At 43.0% G+C, this 25,153-nt stretch overlaps 1 protein-coding gene across 1 annotated transcript; it reads right to left on the bottom strand.

Annotated features, from left to right (window-relative positions):
* Window positions 1–1,180: 1,180 nt before the first annotated feature.
* LOC115579700 (mothers against decapentaplegic homolog 6-like) lies at window positions 1,181–23,657 on the bottom strand. The gene is made up of 4 exons (XM_030413302.1): window positions 22,301–23,657; window positions 20,175–20,228; window positions 19,561–19,638; window positions 1,181–2,166 (listed from the first exon to the last, which is right to left on the bottom strand). Exons 1-4 carry the CDS (start codon window positions 23,037–23,039, stop codon window positions 1,517–1,519), a joined length of 1,521 nt encoding a protein of 506 aa, XP_030269162.1. The 5' UTR covers window positions 23,040–23,657; the 3' UTR covers window positions 1,181–1,516.
* Between the last annotated feature and the right edge of the window lie 1,496 nt (window positions 23,658–25,153).

Raw genomic sequence — 25,153 nt, forward strand, 5'->3', positions numbered from 1 at the left:
AAAGCATCATTTCTGGATTATTTTGACTATAAAAAATAATCAGATGAAACATAGTATATTGTTTATCACAGACTACTTAGGGTCAAAGTTACCAAGAACATTTGTTTTGAAACCATTAAATTTTTTTATACAGTCACATAAAGTAACACTAGTCGTGTTCCCGGTCAAAGGTTAAGGTGGGTCTCAGGTGGGGATGAAGACCAGGATAAGTTCCCATTCTTTGACCTGAATGTGACAGCAGCCTCAGCATGACCATCCTCTTCATCACTGGATTCCTCCCCACCAGTTAATTCTTGGTCTGGATTATATTCTGTGTCGTCTTCATCTTCTGACACTTCCTCCTATAATCCATCCTCACTGTCAGTTTCCTGGCCTCTGTCCTCCTCATCAACAAAGCATTTATATAGGCTACCAAAGCTGCGAGAAAAGTATATAATATAGTACATAATATTACTGAAACAATGTTGCAACTTTCTGAGAACAGGTGTTGTTCCCGCGGGAGAGAGACTCTACTGGGCTAAGGTTCCCGTGGTTGTTGCCTGGGAACCAAGGTGTGTGTGTGTGTGTGTGTGTGTGTGTGTGTGTGTGTGTGCATGTGTGTGTGTGTCCATATGACAAATGAGGATGTACCTGAGATCAGTTTTTTACACTAATTGTAGTCTCCCCCATTCATTTCTAATGACTGGTCATTTTTGACCGGGAACACCAAGAGTGTACAAAAGTTGAATAAAATACACAAAATTGTATGCAAATAAATACTATTCATTTTGTGTGTTGAAATCCTCTTTGTGGACAAAGTCATGGACTCCTAGGTCAGTCTGATCAAATTAAGTACATTTTTCAGAGATAAAACTTTTAAATCGGACAGATTTGACCGGAACACAACATAAGGGTTAAAGGTAAAATTATAATTATTTATGTGATGCTTCCTTAACATCCTGCAGTTGTATTTTACTTATTATTTTGCTATTTCCATCCGTTAAATGTCACCATAATGCGGGAAACACAGTCCTTGTAAGTCTTTTGAGGGTATGACTCCCAGAACCCCGCTGTGGTTTCGAAATCCTCACGATTTTTTAAGGTCTTGAGGTTGGCAAGTATGATTACAGTCATAAACCTCTACGTCAAAGAATACAACTAGATACGTCGGGCAGAAGCACATGAGACGACCGCAGAAAGCTTCATTTAATACAAATACTTTATTGACAACGTGTGTATGGCATACTCTTTGATGGAATTGCTAAAACATGAGAACATAAACCAGGTTTGTTTTATCTGAACAGTTTACAAAATGATGCTGAGAAACTGTAATGCATATATAGAATCAAAAGTGCATATTCTTGTTCCTTTTACTTTGTCCATATACACATTACACTATACATAAATAATTGCATTGTAAAAATGACTCAAGTATTTACATGTATAATATATTTTATATAATATATAAACTTTATATTAAATCTAGGTAGATTACAATAAGGATACTGGGTCAGGTAAGTCTGTGAGTGTCTGTGTGCTATCTGGGGTTGTTGAGTAGCACCTCCAGCCAGCACGGACAGGAAGTGATGAACTGTCTGGAGTAGCAGGGGCCCCATCCTTTAGCGAAACTGATGCGAACACTGTGGGGGTCCCAGGGCCCCTCGTGGCTCTCCGGCTTCACGCCGTGCTCCGCCATCCAGCTGGAGCGCTCATAGTCAAACACCTTGAGGGAGAAGCCCGGCATCACCCTCTTCACACTCAGCCCTCGGGCACTGGGCGGGTCCAGAGTGGGCGAGTGGATGAACACCGGGTGCTGGCTGCGGTTGTACACCCACACTCCGTCCGGCTCGCGGCTCAGCACGATGCCGTAGCCGATTTTACTGCGAATCTGCTGCACACTGCTGCTGCTGCTGCTGCTGCTGCTCCCTCCGCTTCCATGGCTGTGATGTCCATGAAGACCCGATGTGCCGTGTCCGCCCGGGTCCTCCCGGCGGCTGTGGTAGGCGTTGGCATGGAGCTGGCCGAGGCAGAGGCCCGTGCCCTGAGGTAGGTCATAGAAGATGTTGAGCGAGGGTTCGTAAGCTGGATAGAGGCGACCCACGCGCGTTCGATGCTCCCAGTAGGCGACGCTGCACCAGTGAGAGCGATGTCCGCTGGAGGTCGAGGAGCCGATGGAGGTACCAGTGTCTGGGGAGAAGAAAAGAGGAGGAAGGATTAATGTTTGCAAAGTATTGAGTACTTATTTTTCTGACAACTTTTGACTTTCCTCCCCACATTTGATCACAAATATCGGTGCATCAGTGCAAGAAACAAGGAAAAAAAAACAAGATGGGAACAGATTAATTCCTCTGGAGGGGAGGGGAATGATGTGTTAAAGGGGAGGATGGGAGAGGAAGTCCTCAAGAAAGCATGAGCCACACTATCGGATACTCCTTCTCTGATTTCGGTTGCTAAAATGATTACAAGGGCCTGAATCATCGATATTATTACCCAACATCATTATTAAAAATAGTGGTGAGCCATGTGTCATGATTTATGAGGAGTTTACATCATCAGTGGGACTTTGCGGTGTTTTCATCACCATGAAATACCACAAAACAAGTGTTTCTTCACACATCATGACTTAATTAGATGAAAGACAAAGACAAGAATATTTATTCATTATTGTGTGCCAAAACTGAGGCTTAATGGTGGGTCAGGGGCCAGAAACAAACAGCTGCCGTATGATATTATTAGGATGCAAGTTCCCTTAATCGACTGTTGCTCTATTGAGGGAACCTACATATGTAAAGAGAAAAATAACACAGCATTAACAGCGATTTATGTGACTTTTTCACCAGAAACATCTGTGAGCAGAATCCAACTTTCTGAAGGGTCAACTCCGGCCCGCAGGCTGCACTTCGGGCAGCTCTGCTTTAAAACTAGAATGCTATTACCATCAGAACTCTAACAGTCCTATTGATCCTATTGAATCCGTCCTATCGATTCAAGTCAATACTCAGGACTTCATTTTAATTTAGTTGACAAAGGAAAATAACTCATCCAACTGATTAATGTGCAAAATTCTGTACAACCTTTGACCCGAAGACACAAGATATTTCCTCAATTAAAGTATATAAGTATACTTAGCAAAGCACTTAAAGTATCAATAGTTAAGTATAATATACTCACAGTGCAGTAGAATGTGATCGATAAGAAGTACTCACATAATTAAAAAACTTCAGTACCTCGAATATTTAAGTGCAGTAGTTGAGTGAATGTACTTCGCCACATTCCTCCACTGTTTGTGATCCACGTTTCCGCGCTCATTAAACCACTCAGTGACCCCTCAAGCGTCAGCCCTCACCATGTTTCTCCACTCATTTATTCATGCTTCTCCTCACTCATCTGAGTCTAAACTGCCAACACTGAACAGCCCACTTCCTCCTCTGACATCCCTCATCGTCTCCCTCCATCACACTCCTTCAGGTCCGCAGTTAAAGAGGAGGTGGAGAGCGGTGGAGAGAGGAGTCGGGGGTTGGGGGTTGGCGGGGGGGCGGCGGGTGGAAAGCATTCAGCTCTCTGTCAACCAAGCGCAAGCCCATGAACCCTTGAACCCCCAGCCCTCATGCTATCAGCTCACATTAACTCCCACACAGAGTGATGCCATTATTTTGCTCCAGAGACTCTATTGACACAGAGGATTTAAAGACCCATGTGCCTGTGGCCCCATTCCTTTCATATTCCAGAGAGCACCCCCTCTTCATCCGCCAGGGGCTGCGGCGCTTCTCCCATTAACAAGCCGCTGCGTTCGGGTGAAACTAGACTCAGATTAGGCTAGGTGTGTTATGTTTGCACAGCGGCCATTTTTGTTTTCGGGGGGGAAGAAGAGGAGGTGGTGGTACGTGGAGCTGCTGGGAAGAGCAGGAGGAGATGTGTGTGGGTGTTTGTACGCAAACACACACACACACACACACACTCACACACACTAGATGATGAGATAGGGCCTCACACAAGCACACGTACACACACAAATTGGGCCCTCTGATCCAAACAGTATGACTATAACACACACACACACACAAAATTGCACTTCTCATCTGAGGCCCACGTGTGTCATTAGTGAATTCCAGGCTGGCAACTCCTGCGGTCTGGAGTTTTTTACAGCTCTCCAATAAGAGAGCAGGCTGCTCAGCTCGCAGGATCTCTCTCTTTCTCTCACTCTATCTCTTCCTGACTCTCTCTCTCTCTCTCACACACACACACACACACACACACACACACACACACACACACACACACACACACATAAAAACACACTTTTACAAGCCATGCTCTTCCCTGTAATAAGGTAACACAAACATGTCTGGGGAAACACAGGGAGACTTTATGAGCTCACGATCAAATTAATTCCCAGGACATAAAACAAACTGGGACTTTTTAGGGTTTTTTAGACTTTGTGCACTTTAATTTCTGTCATATAATGAATGATGCTGCAGAAGATATAGTATTAAATACTGCCTTTTAAGTTTCTAATGCATTCAGTGTAAGTGTACTGCAAAGAGAGAGACCCAAACTCAAGAATATGATATGATTCTAGAGCTGGGATTAGTTGACTGAAAGAAAATTGTTTAGGTCATTTTTTAAGTTTTCTGGTTCCAGCTTCTTAAATGTAAAGATTTATGGTAGTAAATGAGGACTCTTTGGGTTTTGCACTCTTTGGTTTGAAAGAAGAAGTGACCTTAAGATGATGATATGGGTTTGGGCAACTTGTTTTGACAATTTTCGATCAATCTTTGACAGGTTGATTGAAATAATGGCAATCAAGAAATATCAAAGGATAAATTCACTCCAGAATGAAAATGGCCGAAACATGCTGGCTCTCCTGCCATGTTGAATGGAACAACTGTCATCTTGAAAAACTTAAAGAAATCATTAAAATGATCAACAGGAAGTGAAGACATGACTGTTATGACAGTTATGCAGAAGTTAGCATGCCAATCAGCTAGCCTTCGCCCATCAAACTTGATTTTCCACTTATATTTCTTTGTCCTCTGTCAGGTGTAGTTATTCTGAAATCTTCTCAGGGAGCACTTGGAGACAAAAAAAAATATTGTGAAAGTTTAAAAGGTCATCAAAGGCTGCGGACGGACAAATGTCACATTAAACATTAGGATTGACTGACAAGCTGTGAAGTATAAAACACTCCATCATGATTTCCACAGTGTTTGACAGCGCGAGTGGTACAGCATGTCATGTTTAATGTTTCTGGCACCGTCCTTAGTGTCATCGCGCTCAGCCTGGCTATCATCCAGCTCAAGGTATAATGAGCTCTGGTGAGAATGGCGAGGGAGAGAGGGGGGAGGAAGGGAGGAGGACGTCCGACGTCTTCAATGGAATTTTTTTTAAAGGCGGGTTCAAACTGAAGGTTATCAGTATGTTTATGTTAGAGCGGAGGAAGTCGAAAAACTGTGTGCGACTGCATGAACGTGCATGCCTGCGTCTGTATGTGAGGGCTGGCAGCAATTACGCCGTCCTGCAAGCGTTTAGGCCGACCACCATTTAACAGCTCTGTTTACCAATTAGATAAGTAGCCTTTGTTATTTCATTTCAAAATCACTGTCTGTTAGTGCCAATCTCATCCAAACAGCCAGTACGCTTCACGGTTGTTTTTATCCACGGCCTGAACAAAGGTGGGGAGATAAAGTGGAGGAATGTAAAACAACAGCTGTTATTAAATCACAGGAATCCACGTCTTATACGTCGGGACCTGGTTTGTTTGTGAGCTGATAAAAAGCAGTAGCAATCACAGGTCAGAGGTCAGGCGGTCGGTTTCCTGCCGGCTCCACGCAGACTGTCAGCTCCAAACAATAAGAGCAACACTCATCATCCTCGCCTCTCCCATCACAACAGAACAGTTAGACATTTCGGGAAAGTACTCGCTTAATACTTCGCTTTGTTGCTGAGAGTTTGATGAGGAGTTTGATACCACGCTCAAGTCTGTACAGTAAATATGAAGCCACAGCCAGCAGATGGTTAGCTAAGCTTAGCATAAAGACTGGAAACGGGGGGAAACGGCTAGCCCGTAACAAAACATGCCATCCAGCACTTCTGAAGACCTCTAATTAACGAGTTGTATCTCATTTGCTGAATTTGTGGAAAAGAGAAGTGTGGAAACGACAAATTGTAGTTTCATGGGGCGTTGTGCACCAGATTATTTGTTCACAAGGAGACGGGACATCTGAGAGTGTTTGCCCTCTGTGATGACAAGACTCCAGGAAGTCCCTCACCTGATCCTCTGTACAATCTTTACTCGTGCAACTTAAATAAACAGGGCCTAATATGTTTATTAGAATCGTTTTACACAAGACAAATTACCCACCAACATCTGGCTTTTGGTATAATTGACATTCGTTTCTGGGTTAAATGACTCTGAAGCAGTTGCAGGTATTTATCGGCACCATCTCCGATTCAATACCTGTGATCGACACATGACAACCAGGTGGACATGCTCTCAGGTGCAGTGCTATGACAAGTGTTAATGTTGAGTTCAATGGCGCGTGAACTTCAAGCAGGGCTCGACCATTGTTCAGTAGACGCTGAGTTTGAAAAAGAGACTGAGCTAAAAGTTATTTAAAATAGTAACCATCACAGCATGGTCAGTGACCTCCATGCTGCTTTCTGCTGTTTCCTGTTTTCCGGCACGCTTTTGACCTTTTGCAGCTCAACGCTACGTCAGCTGAGGAACACAGACCCAAACTGCTACAGTGAGTGTGCTGTTTATGAAGCTGACGAGAATCAGAATATATTCTTTTTACTCGCCACCCATGTAGAGCCTACAAGACAAACTAATATGGTATGCTTTCATTTTCTGGGCAGTATCTTCAGTTTTTGGACCCAGCACCCGGCTGAGTCCGATGTCAGGTTTAATGCTGAGAGGATGATCAAGACCCCAAATTTGAACCCTGCAAGAGCAATTCCCTGTATACAGGTAGTTTAATTGAACAAATACTGAACATTTTTGACGCTTTTCTGTATAAAAAGACCACTCACAACTCACGCAAATATATACAACTGAAAACTGGACTATTCTCCTGTTTTACACTTTTCACATGTTCAATGTAGCCAAAACAGAGCCAGGCTAGTTGTTTCCCCCTGTTTCCTGTCTTGATGCTAAGCTAGGCCAACTGGCTGTAGCTTCGTGATCAATTCTATCAATAAACTCTCAGCCATAAAACAAATAAACATATCTCCCCAAACTTTTCCTGTAAACTCGCTGCGCTCCCGCTCTGCCTCCAGTCTGAGCAGAGGAGGCTTCCTCCTGCTAACCTTCACCTGCACGGAGAGGAAGAAAGTTGAGGGGGAAAAAAAGGGGGAAGTAGAGGAGTAAAAAAAAAAGAAAGAGAGAAAAGAGAGAGAGACTGGGTGAAAGAGGGAGCGGGAAAATGAGAGGGAGAGAGGGAGAGAACCTGCCAAGCATAACCAGCATTCACGGAAAAAATGAAGAGAGAGAAAGAGACTGTGAGAAAGAGAGGGAGGGAGGGAGACCCTCGTCTTTCATCCATTGCCAAGGATTAGATTCCCCTCCAGTTATTAGACTCTTCCACTGTGCTGAAAGAAGTGGGTGGGTTGGGGAGAGGGGGGGAGGAGGGGAGGGAGTGTCGGGGGGGGACAGAGGGACGAGAAGGGAGGCTAGAATTCCGCTACTGACCATTGTCGCTTCGCCTCTGAGATGCTTTGTTTTGATTCAACTTCCTCAAATTTCCCCCTGAAGATCGAAAAAAAAAAAACTCGAAACAAAATAAAATGAGGGGGGAAAAAAGAAAACACCCCTCCCTGGCTACAAATGGTAGGTTCTGTGTTGTTTGAGACAACTATCATTACAGAGCAACTTCAATCCAGCAAGCCACATTTAAGCTGGCGTCTCGACTATCTCTGCCATCAGAGGGCTGCGTTATCGCCAGACATGAGCTTTACAGTCGAACACAACGGGGCCCTCGCTCACAAACACACACACGCACACATTCTGGCACGCAGGCACACACACACACACGCACACACACACACTCCTTCGCTCTCTTTTTCCAGTGTAAAGTGGATTTTGTGATGACGCCTGCTGCAGCGTGCAACAAGACATCTTTCTCCGCTTCTCGGATAATAACACAAGAAATACAACTCTCAAACAGCCATCCATCATTTCATACAAACAGACGACCACATTCCTTGAACCTGCAGGTCAACTGAGCCGCAGGAAAGTTACAGCCTGCCCCGGTAAAATTCCTAGGAAGACGTGTTCGGAGGCAGTTTGGAAAGCTCCTCCAAGAGGAAGAGAGAAAGTAACCAGTTTCCTGCATTTCTGCTGCTGCTACTTCAAAGTGCCAGAAAACTTGAGCCAAGGACTGTCTCAGGATTGCAGACATCATCTCGGACAAACGCTGCTGCCATTCTGTGCATCATCCACTGAGACATCGAGGTCGTGTTGTCACCGTGTGCATCAAACTACTGCAAATTTAATTTGAGCTGATTCTGACGTTTTCAGTTCAGCTACATGATCACAGTTAAAGAAACAGTTTGCCTGTCGAACATCCACTGACTGCTGTTCTTCTCTGGAAATTGACATGAAATGTGGTTTGAGCTGGTATTACCTATAGATTAGAGACTTTATTGATTATGTACCATGATTTACCACTAACCATGAACTGATTTCCTTAAATGCTTTTAAATCCAAGCTGAGGGCAATTGAGACGATCTCCCTTACTTGTAACTGTTTTTTATAATCTTAATTTACTTGTAACTGTTTTTCCAACCCAAATTGCCATCTGTATGTTGTGTACGCTGAATGTGACTGTGTAACTTCTTGGTGCCTCTAGGCTAGGTTAAATAAAAAATAAAAAAAACATTGATGACACTGTTCCTCTTTTATTTAGTTAAAAATTATCAGCTAGCTGCGGCCCATTCTGGTCAAAATATCCTGTGCTTCGAGCTCCCAGTCTGGACTGCTAGCTGCACGGCTAACTGAGCTTACTAGCTAAGTGCAGGTAGAGTTAGCAGCAGTTGGCAGTTACTTTGATTTGCTGCACCCTGTTTGTTTTGAGCAAGATTCGACAGGTGGACAAATCCTACATATTGCATCTTTAACATTCGGAGAAAAAGTAAGAGTTCAGAATCCAGGTTATCAGTTCTCGTCCTATTTTGCTTTTGGTTCAATTGCAAAACTCAGAATGAGGAAAATTGACTAAATAAATCAGTTTCTGCAAAGGTACTGGTTTAGCTGTTGTTCACATGCTCAGTTTCGGTGACTCCAGCACAAAGCTCTCATTAGTGCAGCTTGTCTTTTGCACAACAGCCACTGGAGATTGAGAATTTGTCAGTGAGTCCATGAAAAACATCTTACAAGTGAAGATCGACAATTATCGCGCAGTAGACGAGGAACATGAATACTGACAACACGCTGCAGCTATTATTATTCCTATATGACAGCTAACTACCTCACCAGAGGGCTTAATTAGCTTAATGAGCTAAAACTCACTGTGCGTTCTCGGCTGGTGGGACAACCTCCTCGATTTCTGAACCGGAATTAATCTAAATAGAACTGACTGACGGACTGACTGTCTTGCTGAAGCAAGTTTATTTCCAACAGCAACTGTTTTTAGTGCAACTTAGCAGGAGGAGGGTGTGGCCGGAGCTTAAATTATACTTCTACAGTACATTAAGGTGTCACAGCAGCTCCAGCATGAAGTGATTTATTGTTCTGCAGAGAATCTCCTCAATGTTGCTGCACCAGTGTTACAGTAAATTGTCTGATCGATCGTGGTGCATTCCTGCTGTTCCTGATGTAACCCTGTTCATTCATTCTACTTGTGACAGAAAAGGGTGGAAGCGATCACATCAAAGTCAACGTTTGAGCTGGAAACGTCACCGCTAGAAGAGGATGAGCTAAGATGTTGAGCATTTTTGATAACAGTCAGGCTGCTGCATGTTGTCTGCACGACCAACACAACACGGCAGCTCAATCACACTTCATGTGCAGACAAAACCTGGTCTTTTACCTACAGAGGCACGGCCGCAGCGACTTAAATCCGCCTTGATCGAGACACACTTTACGGCGTCATGAAAGACCATCCTTTATTTCTTAAGAACAACCAGACTTTAGTTTCCCACAAAGTCCTTCAAGAAAGATGATTTAACTCTGAACAGAGACACAAAAGCAGACAGAGAGAAGCCGAGCCGTGCAGTTGACAAGCCTCCCCTCCCAACACATTCCTGGACAGGCCCTCTTCCTCGACACTTCCTCCCCCCGCTCAGCCAGTCACTGGGGTCAAGTTGACAAGTCTCTCATTGAGCCTCACGTGGTCCGACTATATGGCCTTCACTCCTCACAACATAATTACACACATTTATTGGTGGAATGGATCCATTTGTTCCACTATGAAGAAGGAATTATGAAATTCCTTCTAAAACTTGATTCGGGAGAATTTGAAACTCTCTCAGTGCAGACGCGCTGATATGTGGACTGATAACACAATGCACAATCGCCATACATAACTCAAACAGTCAGGAGGTGCAGCGAGGACTGTGAGAACGAAGTGTTACGAGGACAATGTGTATAAAAACAAGTGCAAACACATTCTGCATGAGCGTTCGAGACATCTTTTTGTATATTTCACTGATACTGTGAGCATGTTAGCGAGCAGTTTCTTAGTTACACTTTAAGTCCAGTATTAGCTCTCTTTCAGTCTCCAACAACTCCTGAGAGAAATATCTGGCTGCTCAATGCTCCACTATGTTCACTGGCTAGTTGCTAATTAGCTTATCAGATATTTATCGCAGAAAACAGCTACGGTCCAGCTGAAAACGACTCTAAAAACACTATTGCTGTGGCCGTAAAACCTAAGCAATGATCTGACGGAGAGGAGCTGCAGAGTCTGGCGATCTGTGACTTCATCGCCACTATAGCAACCCCTCCCATGACACATATTCAGCTGATTGATTGTTTATATGAAATATTGATTTATGCTGCATATCCATGAACGTAAATGCAATCAGAAGTTTCTAACTTGTTATGAAATCCTCTCAGTCTCAACAGGATTCTTTAAAACCTACATAAGCACTTTCTGTACATGCACTACAGTTGTTTTAAGTGTCCATCACTGGGTCAGATTCTAATTTATTCAGATCCAATATGTCATACATTTTGAAACTATTTCTTATGATGGAGTGCTGATGATGAACTGAAGAGTCTCACAGCCTGAGGAAAGAAGCTGCTCTGTAGTCTAGTGGTACACCACCAAAACAAAGTTAATTTTGGTTCGTTATCATCGTATTACAGATAGTTATTCATCTTACAGCGCTGAAAAATACAAACAGTAGCTCATTCCTGTGCGTCCTGTGAACAGCTGTGTTTGGAATAGTATTGAATATATGTCTTTCTTTTGCTCACTTCTAAAACTAATGCGCATGCTGGCCAAGATCCTACAGGAGGAGGTAGTGCTCATACTACTTTCGACCACAGGGGGCGCCAGAATCAACACAAAATCCCCTGTAGCTGCTTTAAGTATTCTTATCTAAGACTTTTAACAGATCTTTTGTGTATGATGATCATCGTTGTGCGCGTTTAAACAGTATTTTGAACTGAGACTAGTCTGAGAATCACATTGCAAACAGCAAATGTTGCTTCTGTCGTGTTTATCACAAATTATTTAGCCACTGCAAACAGTAAATCATCATTTGATCTATTTAAAAGACAACGTTCAACATCATTTCAGAATTAACCAGGATAATTTTTGCCCGAACATGAATCACACTTGCATGTATCATCTAGTCATCCCGTGTTCAGTCTCAGCACTGAGTAATGATAATAAGGGAGCTAACAAAGATATACTGTACATTCAATTCTTCAGCTTCATGGTTGGACAAACAACTTTGCAGCATAAGAAGTTGCATTTGATATCTCTTTAAGTGGGTTACGTCAGGGCTAGATCATCACATGACTTCACTCACACATGAGTTTGCAGTTTGCAAAATCTGATAGCAAAGCTTGAATAGTGTATGTGTTTGGTTGAACTCTCGGGTGAGGCACAAAAACGCACACATACGCAGTTGTTCTCACTTACAACATGCAGCTCCATCGGCTGAAAACCCCTGAAAATGTCACCTCCCTCAGCCATACTTCAGTCTTAACTCAGCGCTGCTTTCAGCGATCGCAGCACAGGCGACAGTTTCCAACATTTCTTAGAGTCAGAGCCTGTCGACATCTGCAAAGAATCTTTAGGTTCAGCAGCATGGCAGGATTCCATTAAAAGCCAAATTGCGGGTTGGCAAAAACTCTGAGGGAACAACGGAAAGCCACAGCCAGTCCTGTAATTTAAACCTTATTTTAAATTGTGATGGCCTGACAACATGGACTGAAAGAGAGGGGGCGAGAATAAGAGTTAGAAAGACGGAGAGAAACAGGATAAGAGACTGAGAGAGAGCGAAAACGTGTGTACAACAAACAGTAGAGCCTACCAGGGCAGATGTCGAATTAACACCGAGACAAAGAGCAGTAAAATTGGAATTAAACATGAGAGGGAAAAGAGACGGGGACGGCAAGACAAGGGAGAAAAGCTTATAAAAAAATAATGTGATTGGTCACAATATCAGACCATGTCTGCATGAGAATCAGGACTTCATCTGATGCGTAACACTTCTTAAATCCATGAATTTGTTGCAATATGTCTGAAAATGTAAATGATATGCTTCTCTCAACACTGTGGTATCTGCCTGCACACTCAACAGTGTTAACACAAGTACATAAAGCAATGTTGCATCTGTAAAGAAACCAATCACTATTATGAAATGCCAAAACAGGAAATGTGATGATGTGTGTTGGTGGAAGGGCGCCTCAGACACCCTCAGGTCTCTGTTGAATCATTTTCTGGTAACCGACATGATGCTTGAGGCAGTTACATTTGTATGTTTGCCATTTTGGAAAACCAAGAATCTCGGTCTGCTGTTGTTGCGACTTTTCAGATTATAAAAAAAACTCTTTGCAGCAGATGATGGACAAACAATGAGCAGGACTTTGACACCAGAAAGTGAGGTCTGCATCTGTGGTTTGACTTTGGCAACAGAAGCACTCTGGTTGAGGTCAAGGAGAGACTGTGGTTTCTGTCAAATGTTGACAATCATGTTGTGTTTCCCGATTTTAATCACTGCAGACATTTTCTGTATTAAACCAAGACCACAGTCTTTCCTTAAACCTTGCCCAAGTGTTGGTATTGGCTAAATGTTAACCATCAAAACTTTAATAACGCTACAGTCAGTATGAGCGGATAGTTCATATTTAATTTTGTTTTATATTTGGTTTATTTCAGTGTATGGTTTCCAAAACCAGCTCTACAAAACAAATAAAACACTGAAACACAAACTACTCATACACATCATGATTGGAAAATGAGCAGGGTGAAGAACATTTTTTAATAGCTGTTAATGATAACATAACAAACCATGGTTCACTACTAGATGGTCATTCCTTTTCTTTTCTTTCTTCAGACCGTGTAGGGTTACTTATGTGGTGCCTACATCACCCACAATGCAACATAGCCACTGAGTGACATCACTGTAGGCAGTTTATCAGATTACATGCAGCTTCCTCTGGAGCCACAAAAGGCTTTATCCTTCTCTTTTTCACATAAGCAGTCACGCTCCCCAAGACCTGTAAACACACTTTAATGTGTAAAATTGGTGGAGTTACCCTTTAACAATGTTTTCCTCAACAGTTTCCTTCAAAATGCATTTGCTGTTGTGAATTAGGTACATGTAAACAAAGGGAGAGAGAGTTGTAATGACAGCGTGAACATTCTGGCATTCGGCCTAAAATGTGAAAACGTTCAAAAAGCGAGTTAAAAAATGAGATGAAAAGAGCTCCGGGTGAGTTATGAGCTGCGTCCCCGGCTGCGTGGCCTGCTTGTGGTGAAAAAGAGCCATGATGGAAAATATTTGAAGAAATGGCAAATGCTTAATGGGCCAGCACTTGATGTTGAATTCCATAGTCTAATGTGTCTCAGTCAGGCATAAGAGCAAGTGTTGTACGCGTGCCAGCAAACAGGCTGGAGGTTCAGGTCACTGAGAGGACCCGTCCAGACTTAGATGGATAGATTCTCACTGCGCGCAGCTGAACGCGGGTGTTTACTTTCTGTCTTTGCATTATTTCAAACGAATTCTGAGAGGGTGTCTCATTTAATCTTCATACTTCTGTGAGTTAAATCCTGACTGTAGACCGGCAAGCCCTCAGTAGATCATTTGCAAAAACCTCTTCCAACCTGGACTGACCTGCAAAGCTTCACACTCTCTGAACTAAACTCACAAAAACAGCACGGTGCAGTCAAACTCTTAAAACTGTCTCCCAAACTTCCAAGAATGTCGGTTCAGCACCGTGTTCCTTAAGTATTAACGGTGATATGTTCAAACACGTATCAGATGTCACTCTCCAGAGTCAGACCCCCTTATCCCCCTCCCGCCTCTTTCACTCAGAGACCCTACTCCCCCTCCTCACCTTCCCAATTTCCCAACATTCCTGGGCCGTGCCCCATCAGTCAAAGGGCCAATTCATGGGGTTAATGCAGCAGCGAGTGCAGACAGGGCTTTGAGACAGGATGTTTGGCTGATACCTTGCTCTGCTTAGGCAAACAAGCCACCAAAATATGATTACTGAGGGCAGAGAGGGAGCAGTCTTCTTGTCTTACTTCAGTGCATCTAGGCCGCACTAATGTCCACTAAGTATCATTGCTTTACTTGTTTCCACATGTTCAAAAGCCAGAGCCTAATGACAACAAGGTGGACGAATGTTTGACATGTACAATGATGTTAGATGGTAAAAGCTTGCAGGAACATCACTTAGTTTTTGGCATTGTCTCTTGATCCTTTAAAATACAAATATACATCGCAGAGTAAAAACGCTGGTGAAAACAAGAGTAAACATGTACTTTGTTTAAGCTAGAAGAGCTCTGAGGCTGTAATGCGCATTGCACAACATGGTGTTGCATAAATCAAAAGGGTTTATCACTGGTACAGTCGACATTTTATGACAGAACTGAGTTTATCATCAGAGTTAGAGTTAGCCTAATTGCATACAGACTGCAAATATGAGCAGTCATTAGAGGGAAAGAGGGAGAAATGTGGAATTTCTGACATGTATAGCATCTGCTTCAAGAAAGACAGAACTACGAGAAGTATAGAAGTGCCCACAACAAGATATAGGTCAATATAAATAACGTCAAAGTTCATTAGAAATGAGCTAAATCCCACTCTTTGTTAAAATGTAGGATAATTTAGCCTACTAGCAAAGAACTATTAAAATGTTAAGCAAGGAAACGTTGCAAATTTATGTTACTTTTTCATTTATATGGTGCGCTTATCTGCCAAAGTATAACATGTGGACCAACCACTGTTAGCCCAGTTAGATTTAGCAAATAGGCTATCATTTAACATGTAATCATGCTAATGTTAATGTATGCTAACATATGGTGCAGTATGTTTATATATTGACTAACCAGCTAATGAAGAACTATTAAAATGTTGGGGAAATCGTTTAAATGGTGCGACATTGCTAAACTGCTAACCTGCTATTAGCTATGTTGCCTGTTGTGAGATTTAACACATTTTATTTAGCATGCTAGTATGCTAAAGCAAGTATATGCCTATATATGGTGTGTTCCCCTGAAGTCAGATTTCTTAAAAGGAAAGTCAGATGCACTTCACCAACCCTGACGTCAAAATCCTAGATAGCTGCTCCACATACCAACAGCTGTGAAAGCCATAAAAAACACAGTTAATTAGCACTTCTGTCAAATTTGTGTCTCATTTTATCAGTCTTACACACAGTACAGTCCAACTTCTAGCTATCAAAATGTTGTTTCGGTGTTTGTAACCTGAGAAAAACTGGTTTTCCAATTTGTTGTACTGGAACACGGTCAACTTCTGAGGAATATGGGACGGCCAATAGAGTCACCATGCAGGTCTAGCATGCAAAAATGTTTTTACAGTTAGCATGTTTGTTTGACATCGTACTAATCTTTAGCATGCTAATTTAACGTGCTAATCGGATTGAATTGCCATTGATTTCTGTTTGGTAGGAAACTCATTTAGTAGCCTACAGCTGAGGTTGACAGGAACACTTTTCTTTCGGATTGAATTTTAATGTATTTGAGTTCTAAAAAATGAACATATCTCAAGTTTGTATTGACTTCGTCTGTTTGTGAAATTATGACAAAACGTTTGTGCAACTAAACACAAACAACTCTGCCGTGTTCTAGCTGATAATAACAATAATATCTGTGTAATACTGAATACTGTGATTTCATTATAGCGTGACATTTTCTGAGATGGTTATCAAACCATGAACATCTCACACCGTTGTCACGAAATTAAATCGGCTCGTGAACATCAGTGACAATTTCATGACCAAATGATTAACTTAGTTATTTGTCTGCTGTCAAAGATAGAGATTGTTAAGCAGAAAGGGCAAACAATGCAGAAGTGCAAATAGTCCAAATAATGTGCAAAAAAAAAAGCCATACACGCTTTGTCAGATTATATTATACAGCAGACTCTCTTTTTTATCTTGAAGTTATGGAGCAATTATGAAGGAAAAACAGCAGAACTTTGTCTCCCCTCCAACAAATCGCGTGATTTGTGAATGTGTGCGTGTGTGTATGTGTGTTTCTGCCTTGATAAAACCCCTATGTGAGTACTCTGAGACGATCTTATCACTGAGTCAGACAGAAATTCCTCCCTCTCTGTCTCCCTATCACTCACACACACACACACACACACACACACGCACACTGACAAGAAGCAGCTGAATGACACGAGTCACACAGGGATGGTCCGTGCAGATATAAGCCTACTAAACTTCCAGTAGACGTTTCCCTCTTTTCAAAGCGGGGGCTGTTTGCTGCGGTTTAAAGGGAACGTTAACTGATCGAATGATAAAAGAGGCCAGGGCAAAGGTATGTATGGACCACACCCTGCCGCAGACTGCCTTTTTCTATAAGCTCGGGCACACAGTCAGTTTGAAAAGAGTAAAACAAAGATGCTGAAGTGCTGGAGAACATGTTCAATGCTTGTATTTGTTCTAAAGAAAACATCAGAAGCTTTAGATGAGCTGCCAGAGGATCACCTGCACAAAACAAGATTCATTTACCCTCTTTAACGGTCTCACCAACATCAATGGTTTTGTTTGAGCTCCAGACAATTCTTTGATACGAGCTTCATGTTCAGCTTATTTCCTGTTCTTACACCAGCTTTAGCTCAAAGGAGAAGAAGTCTGACAACCTGCAGAAGTTAACAACAAAAGCTACATGCAGATTTCTTGGCTGCCTCTGATCTGCTTTCCTACTCGTGCTCTTGGCCTGAGCTCCAGCTCTTGGCTCCAGCGTTCTGGTGTGGGGGGCAGGGGATCAGACCACACACACACACACACATACACACACACACATGGACAGAGTCACCCAAACACTGCACACACCACATCGTGTATGAAAACCGATCTATTTCCACTCGTTTCACCAGGCAGACAATAGGAGGCCGCCTCTCTCACTACTCAGCTTGAACATGGCTTAAAATCACACCATAAAACTCGACTTGTGATTGATGGGGAACCTCGACAGAACAGACTCCGGGTGATTTTTTAACACAGCTTCCACAAACAACACCTTTTCTCCCTATTTAGTCCGTGAAAGTCACTGAGAAGTACATTTGACAGCAGGCAGGGTGCAACTAACAAATATTTAACTCATCGGTTAATCTGCTGATTATTTTTACAATAAATCTATAAACTGTTAAAAGAAATAAGAAAAAATCTGGTTTAAATATCCCAGAGCTCAAAGAAATCGTCTTTAAACTGCTTATTTTGTCAATCGACAGTCGACAACCAAAAGACTCTTAATCTATAACCAGCAAATGTAAAAAAAACAAAAAACTGCTGAAATAATCACAGAAACTATAAAATGATAATTGAAATAGTAAAGGCAATGATGTTCTTTCAGTCGACTACGTGATTAATCGATTAATGCAGCTCAAACTGCTGCTGTTGTTGACACTCTTACTGTGTGAGTTTGTGGGGGACGTATTGATTAACTGTCAGCTATTAAATTAATCACAAGTTATGGTGTTATCGATAAATGGGTTTGAGTATTCCTTTAAGAAGAAAAGGTCAAAATTCTCAGATTCCAGCTTTTTAAACGTGAATATTCTACTCCTCTAGGACAGTGAATGGAATTATTTTGGGTTGTGGGCAAAACAGATGTGAGGGTGTCATCTCGGGCCTTTTCACCATTGAAATTTTATAAACCAAACAACTTATTGATTAATCGAGAGATCTCTCCCTGACACTGCGGAGAAGTCTTTGAAACAGTTTAAAAACATTCATGTTTGGAAAAAAATGCCCAGAAAGTAGAATCTAAGAAACTAAAGCATCTTGTTTGTGGTCAAATTGTTCCAAGAGTAGTGAGGTGTCCATCGGGAGGAACCAGGACCCTCACTGTCTCTAATGTTCTGGCAACGGCCCGGCCCATAAACATGGAAAACAAACATAATAACAGAATAAATGACTCCAACTTTAAACATCAGCTAATTCAAGCTAATTCCTGGACACATGACGGGAAAGCAACCCCAGAGAGAGCCTCACTGGGTCCTGCTGACTCCTCAGACAGCTCCGTGATGCCGTGACTACACTAAACAGACTTCATAGGTGCCCATTTGGCTTTCAACACCGTCCACAAGTGAGCCCGGGGAGGCTTGATCGAGTGGGTTTGTGGGTTTCTTCTAACGCTACAAGGACCTCTCCAGCCGACCCCAGCACGTAAACAAATAAAGCTCCAGTTTCATCATCTAGAGGGGGCTGTTTCCTGTCCAAACGCAGCCCTCAGCCTGCACACACACAGCACGCACCGCCCCCCCCTTCCACATATACACACACAAAACTCTACACCTCCGCCTCATCAGAGCCGCTCAGCTCCCCCGCCCCCAAAATGCCAGCCTCTTTCCACTGCTCAATTGCCGAGAGGAATGGAGGGATTTGAGGGAAGAAAGAGGGAAAGAGGGGGATGGGTGGCTGGAGAGGAAGAGGGGATTGGGAGTATGCACGGGGATCTTATTGCAGCTTCATCCCGCTGAAATATTTTGCTGTGTAGAAAAGTAAAGGGGAGAGAGAGAGAGAGAGAGAGAGAGAGAGAGAGACAGAAAGGCTACACTGCTGGGGCATCGAGATAGCCAGAGACCCCGGACCCCCACCGGGCCCTCCGTGCCTCCCTCACAATAGGAGCTTTATGCATTGGAGTGTTTGGTTGTCTTAACAGGCTTTGAAAAAAAGGAAGGAAGGCACAACATAATAACACCAGCAAATGTAATTTACCCGTTCATGTAAACAGTCAGAGAGGATGCACGCCCGGTGTGTTTGCATGCACGTGTGTGTGCGTCTGCAAGTGCACACACACACACACACACAGCACAAAAACTTTTTCCACCTGTGCATCCAAAACGTGTTTCTTCACCGTGACAGACACATCTGTCCTTTCACAGTGTTCGTGTGTGTCTGCAGTAACGATGCTCGTGTCTCACCTGTGTAGTCTCTTGGCGTAATGTGAGGCGGACTGGAGGGGAGCGGGGGCACAGGTTCAGTGTAAGACAGACTTGAGTCTAGGAGAGGAAGAGGAAGCACAAGACTTCAAGTGAGAACCAGATTATCAGTCGACAACAAGTCATTTACCAAGCAAAGAATGAGACTCTCCCTTAAATATTCTCTATTGAGAGCTTCTTAAAGGAAGGAAGAAAGAAAGTTGATCATCGAGTCTCATTCTGAGGACGCTTTGGGTCGAGTGTTGGTATTCAACAAGGTCGGAATGAAACCAGAAAATCAGCTATCTTTCTCCAGAATCCCTTCCTTCAAGTGTGAGGATTTGCTGGTATAAACATTTTGGGTTTAGGGCTGGGAAAAAAAAGCTAAGCTATTTTAACCTAAATACAGTCAGACAGAGTGAAGAGCGGACACAAACAGAGCCCGCCTCTTTCAAACTCTAGATGTCACGCTCATCAAAAGGTAAAAAGGAGAACAGGTTAAGTCGGCAGCTTTTCAAAGATAATTTGGGATATCAGTTTTTAAAAAAAATGACAGTGACGACATCCTCCCTGTCTTTCATCGGTTTGTAATGTGGTGGACGTTTTTCCAAACTCACCCAGTGGCTTGTGTTCGTCTGAACGGGACAGAGAGTACGGGGGAGGAGGAGAATCTGGAAATACAACAAACAATTCCAGTTAAGTTTGCGGCTGTCTGGTCTTAAACCTGAACTATCAACTGAGACATGAAACCACTGAACGTTAAGTCTTAAACAACGGTTACTACCACGGTAGTGGTAAATGTGTGGAAAATGTCTACAGTTGTCATAGTGTGTCTGTTTGTTCATATTGTATTCACTGTGTCATGATCAAGTGCTCATCCCATGTGGACATTTAAGACAGAAGACTTGTTTAACTTCCTACTTTAAATTCCAAACAAATAATTTCGTTTTCTGCCACAAAAACAATTTCCCTTCTGAAATACAGCTCATGTTAATTATAATAATCTATCAAGAGGAACTCAAGGTCAGCTGTTCGATCATCAAATGATAAAAATAGAAACATAAAATGTGGATATATCGATCTCTTACGGCTGATCCCAGGACTGTAAGTAGTAGTATTTTTGAGGTACTTTACTTGAGTATTTACAATTTCCACTACTTTCTGTATAACTACTCACTGTGCAATATCAACTTTAATAAAAAAGTTGGATTAAATGAAGGAAACATTATTAAGATATAAATCTTGACTATTAATATCAAATTGCTGTAGTGGTTTACACAGTTAGAAGTGACAATATAATGATAAGAATACTTCTTACGAGTGACGGAATGTAAGTACAAGTACTTTTTTTTAAGTACTTTACTTGAGTATTTCCATTTTCTGCTACTTTATACTTCCACTTTACAAATTTTTTATTTTCATCAACACTGATTATAAAGACGCTTATTCAGACAATGAAGATAGAAGATAACGTCGACCCATATATACATGTAAACATATGTATAATTGACTTTCACTTGTACTTTTGACACTTAAACACATTTAATATCAGATCATTTAAGACTTTAAACCAAGTACGATACATTTGTGTGACTTTAACTTCACCAAAGTCATATTTTAACAAGATATCTTTACATTCCTGCTTCAGGCTCTACACACTGTGTTTCATGAGATATGTTCATAATTTGGGATTGTACCAAAAATGAAGAGAGGATTTATTCTAAAACCTTATGACTGCATAACTGTCAACATATGTAGACTTTGTTTTGAACTTGTAAAATCCAACATCATAACTCAGATCCAAGTATTTCATCGCAAACACTGGATCTGTCTTTTCTAAGAGAGCGGCTGGATTCTCAAAGGGTTTGCCTTCCATCTTTATTTAGTTTTAACAGACATTTTCACCCACACAGGCTCTCAGGGTGACTTCTGTGTGGAAGCTGAAAGCTGTGAGCTGTTCTGCTGCTGTTCTTTCAGTCCAAAGTGGACATGGGTTTGTGGCTGCGGCCCCTTTAAGAGCAGAGCCAGTAATTGCCGGAGTCCTCAGTCAGTCAGATACCCAGCGAGTCAGTCTGGCGCCAGCACTATGCAAACTGTATATTATCGGCACTCCTTCACCTAAATAACAAGAGGAGGACCTCCTTGTCAGAGAAAAAAGAGCCTAAGTGCAACTCGAGAGCGACCTTCAATTGGATGATGTGGGAAGCAGCAAAGTTTGTGCGCACATTTAAATAAGTGTGTAATGTGTTTGGAATGTGGAGAGGAAATCAAAGTAATGGTTGAACAAAGTAAAAGGCGAGTTATGAAAATAAAACTGGAGGGCAGGCAGTAAAACTAGAGTGTCGGTGACATTTGTTTCCAGCGGGACTCAAGTTTATGTATTTACGCCTGCAAATGTTGGATGACTTCATCAGTAATAATCGAAGAAAAAAGGATGATTTAATGGGTGTTTTCCTCTTTTTAAGACACTTTCATCAACAATGCATTCTCTTTGAGCTGCAGGCCTCAGGCAGACAACGCTCCGCTTTATTGGAAATCCCCATCTTTCATAATGTATCAATATTTATGATGCATAACGTGATTACATTAATGAGATAGATTTGTGTCTCCAGGCCCTCCACCTGACTTCAGAGCGCATGAAGATGTGTGATGCTCGTCATTTATTATCTGCTGTCATTGCTGATCATTTGCAAGTTGAAAGGTCTGACAGGAGACGGTTCTTCTCCACTGGTGCGGTCCTTACCTGGCCCACATAAGCGGCTGTAGTGATAGGGGTTGCAGCACACCTTTGCGCTGTCCACTGCGCCGAAGCTCTGGCAGTGGCTCAGCGTTTTGAGCCTGGCTGACGGCGGCAGGTCGCTCCAGCGGTACATCTTACACAGGAGATACTGTGGAGAGACGTGATGAGCACCGAGCCGCAGCTCAGTGCCCGGCACCATGACGCACTCGCTGGACATCCCTCCTTTGGTCTCCACAGCCTTCACCAAGGCGTCCAGACATCTCTCCTTGAGTCTTTTCAGAAAAGCGTGAGCAGTGCTCGCCAGTTCCTCCTCCAGCCCCGCATGCCTCGGTGCGCACTGAGGGCCCCCTCCGTCTTTTCTCGGGGCCCAATAAGCGCTCCGAGGTCTGAGATCCCATTCCCCAAACAAACAACACGTCACCGTCCTACTGTCGCCCTCCTGTCCCCGCCGGGAGCCTCTGTGCTCCGGGACGCACATGTCACCCCGGTCATCGTCCGGCTGCTCCTCTTCCTCCCTCTCCGCGCTCTCCGTCAGCTCTCCAGCCTCCCCTGCGAGTCCCGGAGCCGGGTCAGTGTGTGTCACCGACCGCTGCTCATGCCTGTGGAGCTTTCCTGAGTGTCTGCTGCACGGACCGTTCCGTCCTCCCTCACCTCGTCTGCTTCCATCCCGCCCGTCGCTCTCGGTGACCAGACGGCTTCTCCAGAGTCGCCGAACAAGACCTGAGCGTTTCGACTTGAACATACGACAACCTAGACAGTTTTGGATGCGTCCTGTCGGTCCCGTCCGGGTCCCGGGAGATGCCACATCGATTTACACTCGTCGCGCAAGACCGGGGGTTTGTGCACGGTGCGCGCAACATGCGCAGCCGGTGGTCACCGTCGCCTGGCTCTCCCGCAGCATTAGAAAGAAATATTCAATCATGCGCTGCGTAAAACATCACTGAGCGTCTGAAGAAGGAGAAGGCTGACCTGCTGTCGCCAACTCAATTAAGCCACAACTTTTGCCACTAAGCCTTCAGCTCCCCAACACTCCGGAGATCCCGCACACAGCCCGCAAACCATAGTTAGGAGCAGTATCAGTTTACATTAACGCGAACAGCATCAGGAACATACATCCGAAAGTTTTCCCAGAGTTTCTCCTTCAGCTCCGTGTACCCCCTGATCCGTAAAATCCCTCCTTCACCCCGAGATAAATCCTGAAAGATCCCGATGACTTTCTGCCGCTGAGGTGAGAGGCAGTAATCCCGCTGCAGAGTCCCGGGACAGAGCAGAGGTGGTCGGGGACTCCGGTGCCAAACTCCGGGACGGATTCCGTGCTGAGAAGTTGTTTTAAAGAGAGCTGGAATTACTCCACTCTCCACTCCCCTGCACACACACACACACACACACACACACACACACACACACACACACACACACAGTCAAGGCAGAAAGAACACAACCGTGCTTGCGCGACTAAAACTTTCAAAATAAAACCCATATAGAGAAAAAATCTGCAAAACGCAGTTGCTTGTATGAAAAAGTATTTTTTTCCTTTTGTGATCCAAAAGTGTGTATTAAAGTACATATACTAAAAAGTCTGTAGATGCTTAAAGGGGCACTGTGTGTAGAGAAGCGTCAACAACTCAGAATTTTGATATTTGCAATATTAATGATAGAATAATACAAACTCAGACATATATATTTGTTCCATGAGTGAATAAACAAGCTGCTCTCAGAGGTAAATAAGTTCCCCAGGAGCACTGCTAGAAGCCAGAAATGTGGCAGGGTCCGCCACATATACACAAAATCACACAGTATAAACGGTGTTGTCCCCTAAGGTCAGTTTGTTTATTCAGTTTATTCAGTCATGAAAACAAAGAGAGTTTATTTAGTTTGTTTAGGCAGAAAAGTCAATGAAGATCTTTCTCTTCTGGTTAAAATGTCTTCCCCAAATCTACAAAGGGCTCCTTTAAGGGCCTCTGCACAGGAAATCACACTGAGAAATACTCAAGTAAACTTCTTTGGAAAGATGTTTCTTGTCATTTATCATGAAAAGGGATATTTTGCAAGATTGTATTCAACAAATCTATGATTTCCTGGGAAGGTGACCTATGTTTTAATTCATTCATTCATTTTACTGATTATGGAAATAGTTACTGCTGAAAAAAATTACCTATTTTCAAACCAAGTACATTTTGATTTATCTTAAACTTTCTTCGTGTGTTTGATGGTTTCCATTTTTATGCCCAAGCTGTCCCGAATCTACAGTAGCCTAAAATACTCAAAAGAATAAGCCAACTATTTATTCATTATTATTATGTTTATTAATCACTTTCGAGAAATCTTTTATCTAAAAAGTTTTCAACGGTGGCCCCGAGGGTCAAAACGCATCAACATTCCATAAAACAAAACGTTTTTTTAAAAGTTGTCTTGTTTTGACTCTCAGGGCCACCGTAGTTGACAGAGACTAGTGAATAAAGTGGAGAAAAAAAAACATTGAATCCTTCAGAAATGAAATATTATGCTTTTATTTTGAAACCAGGATCCCCGAGCCTCCCGTGTAATACTGTCCGTACTGACTCTACCTCTCTCTCCCTCTCTCTCTCGCTCTCTCGCTCTCCCCCCACCCCACTGACTCTCCCTCTCTCCATCCCCTCTCTGTCTCCCCCTCTGTCTCTCTCTCCCCCTCTCCTTCCTTCCTCTCTCTCTCGCTCTCTCTCTTTCTGTCTCTCTCTCCCCCTCTCTGTCTCTCCCACTCTCTCTCTCCCCCTCCCCCCCTCTCTCCCTCTCTCTCTCCCGTCTCCTTCTCCCTTCCTCACGCTCTCTCGCTTTCTTTCTGTCTCTCTCCCTTCCTCTTTCTCTCTCTCTCCCTCC

The sequence above is a fragment of the Sparus aurata genome, chromosome 4, assembly GCF_900880675.1.
Source record: "Sparus aurata chromosome 4, fSpaAur1.1, whole genome shotgun sequence".
Taxonomy (NCBI): domain Eukaryota; kingdom Metazoa; phylum Chordata; class Actinopteri; order Spariformes; family Sparidae; genus Sparus; species Sparus aurata.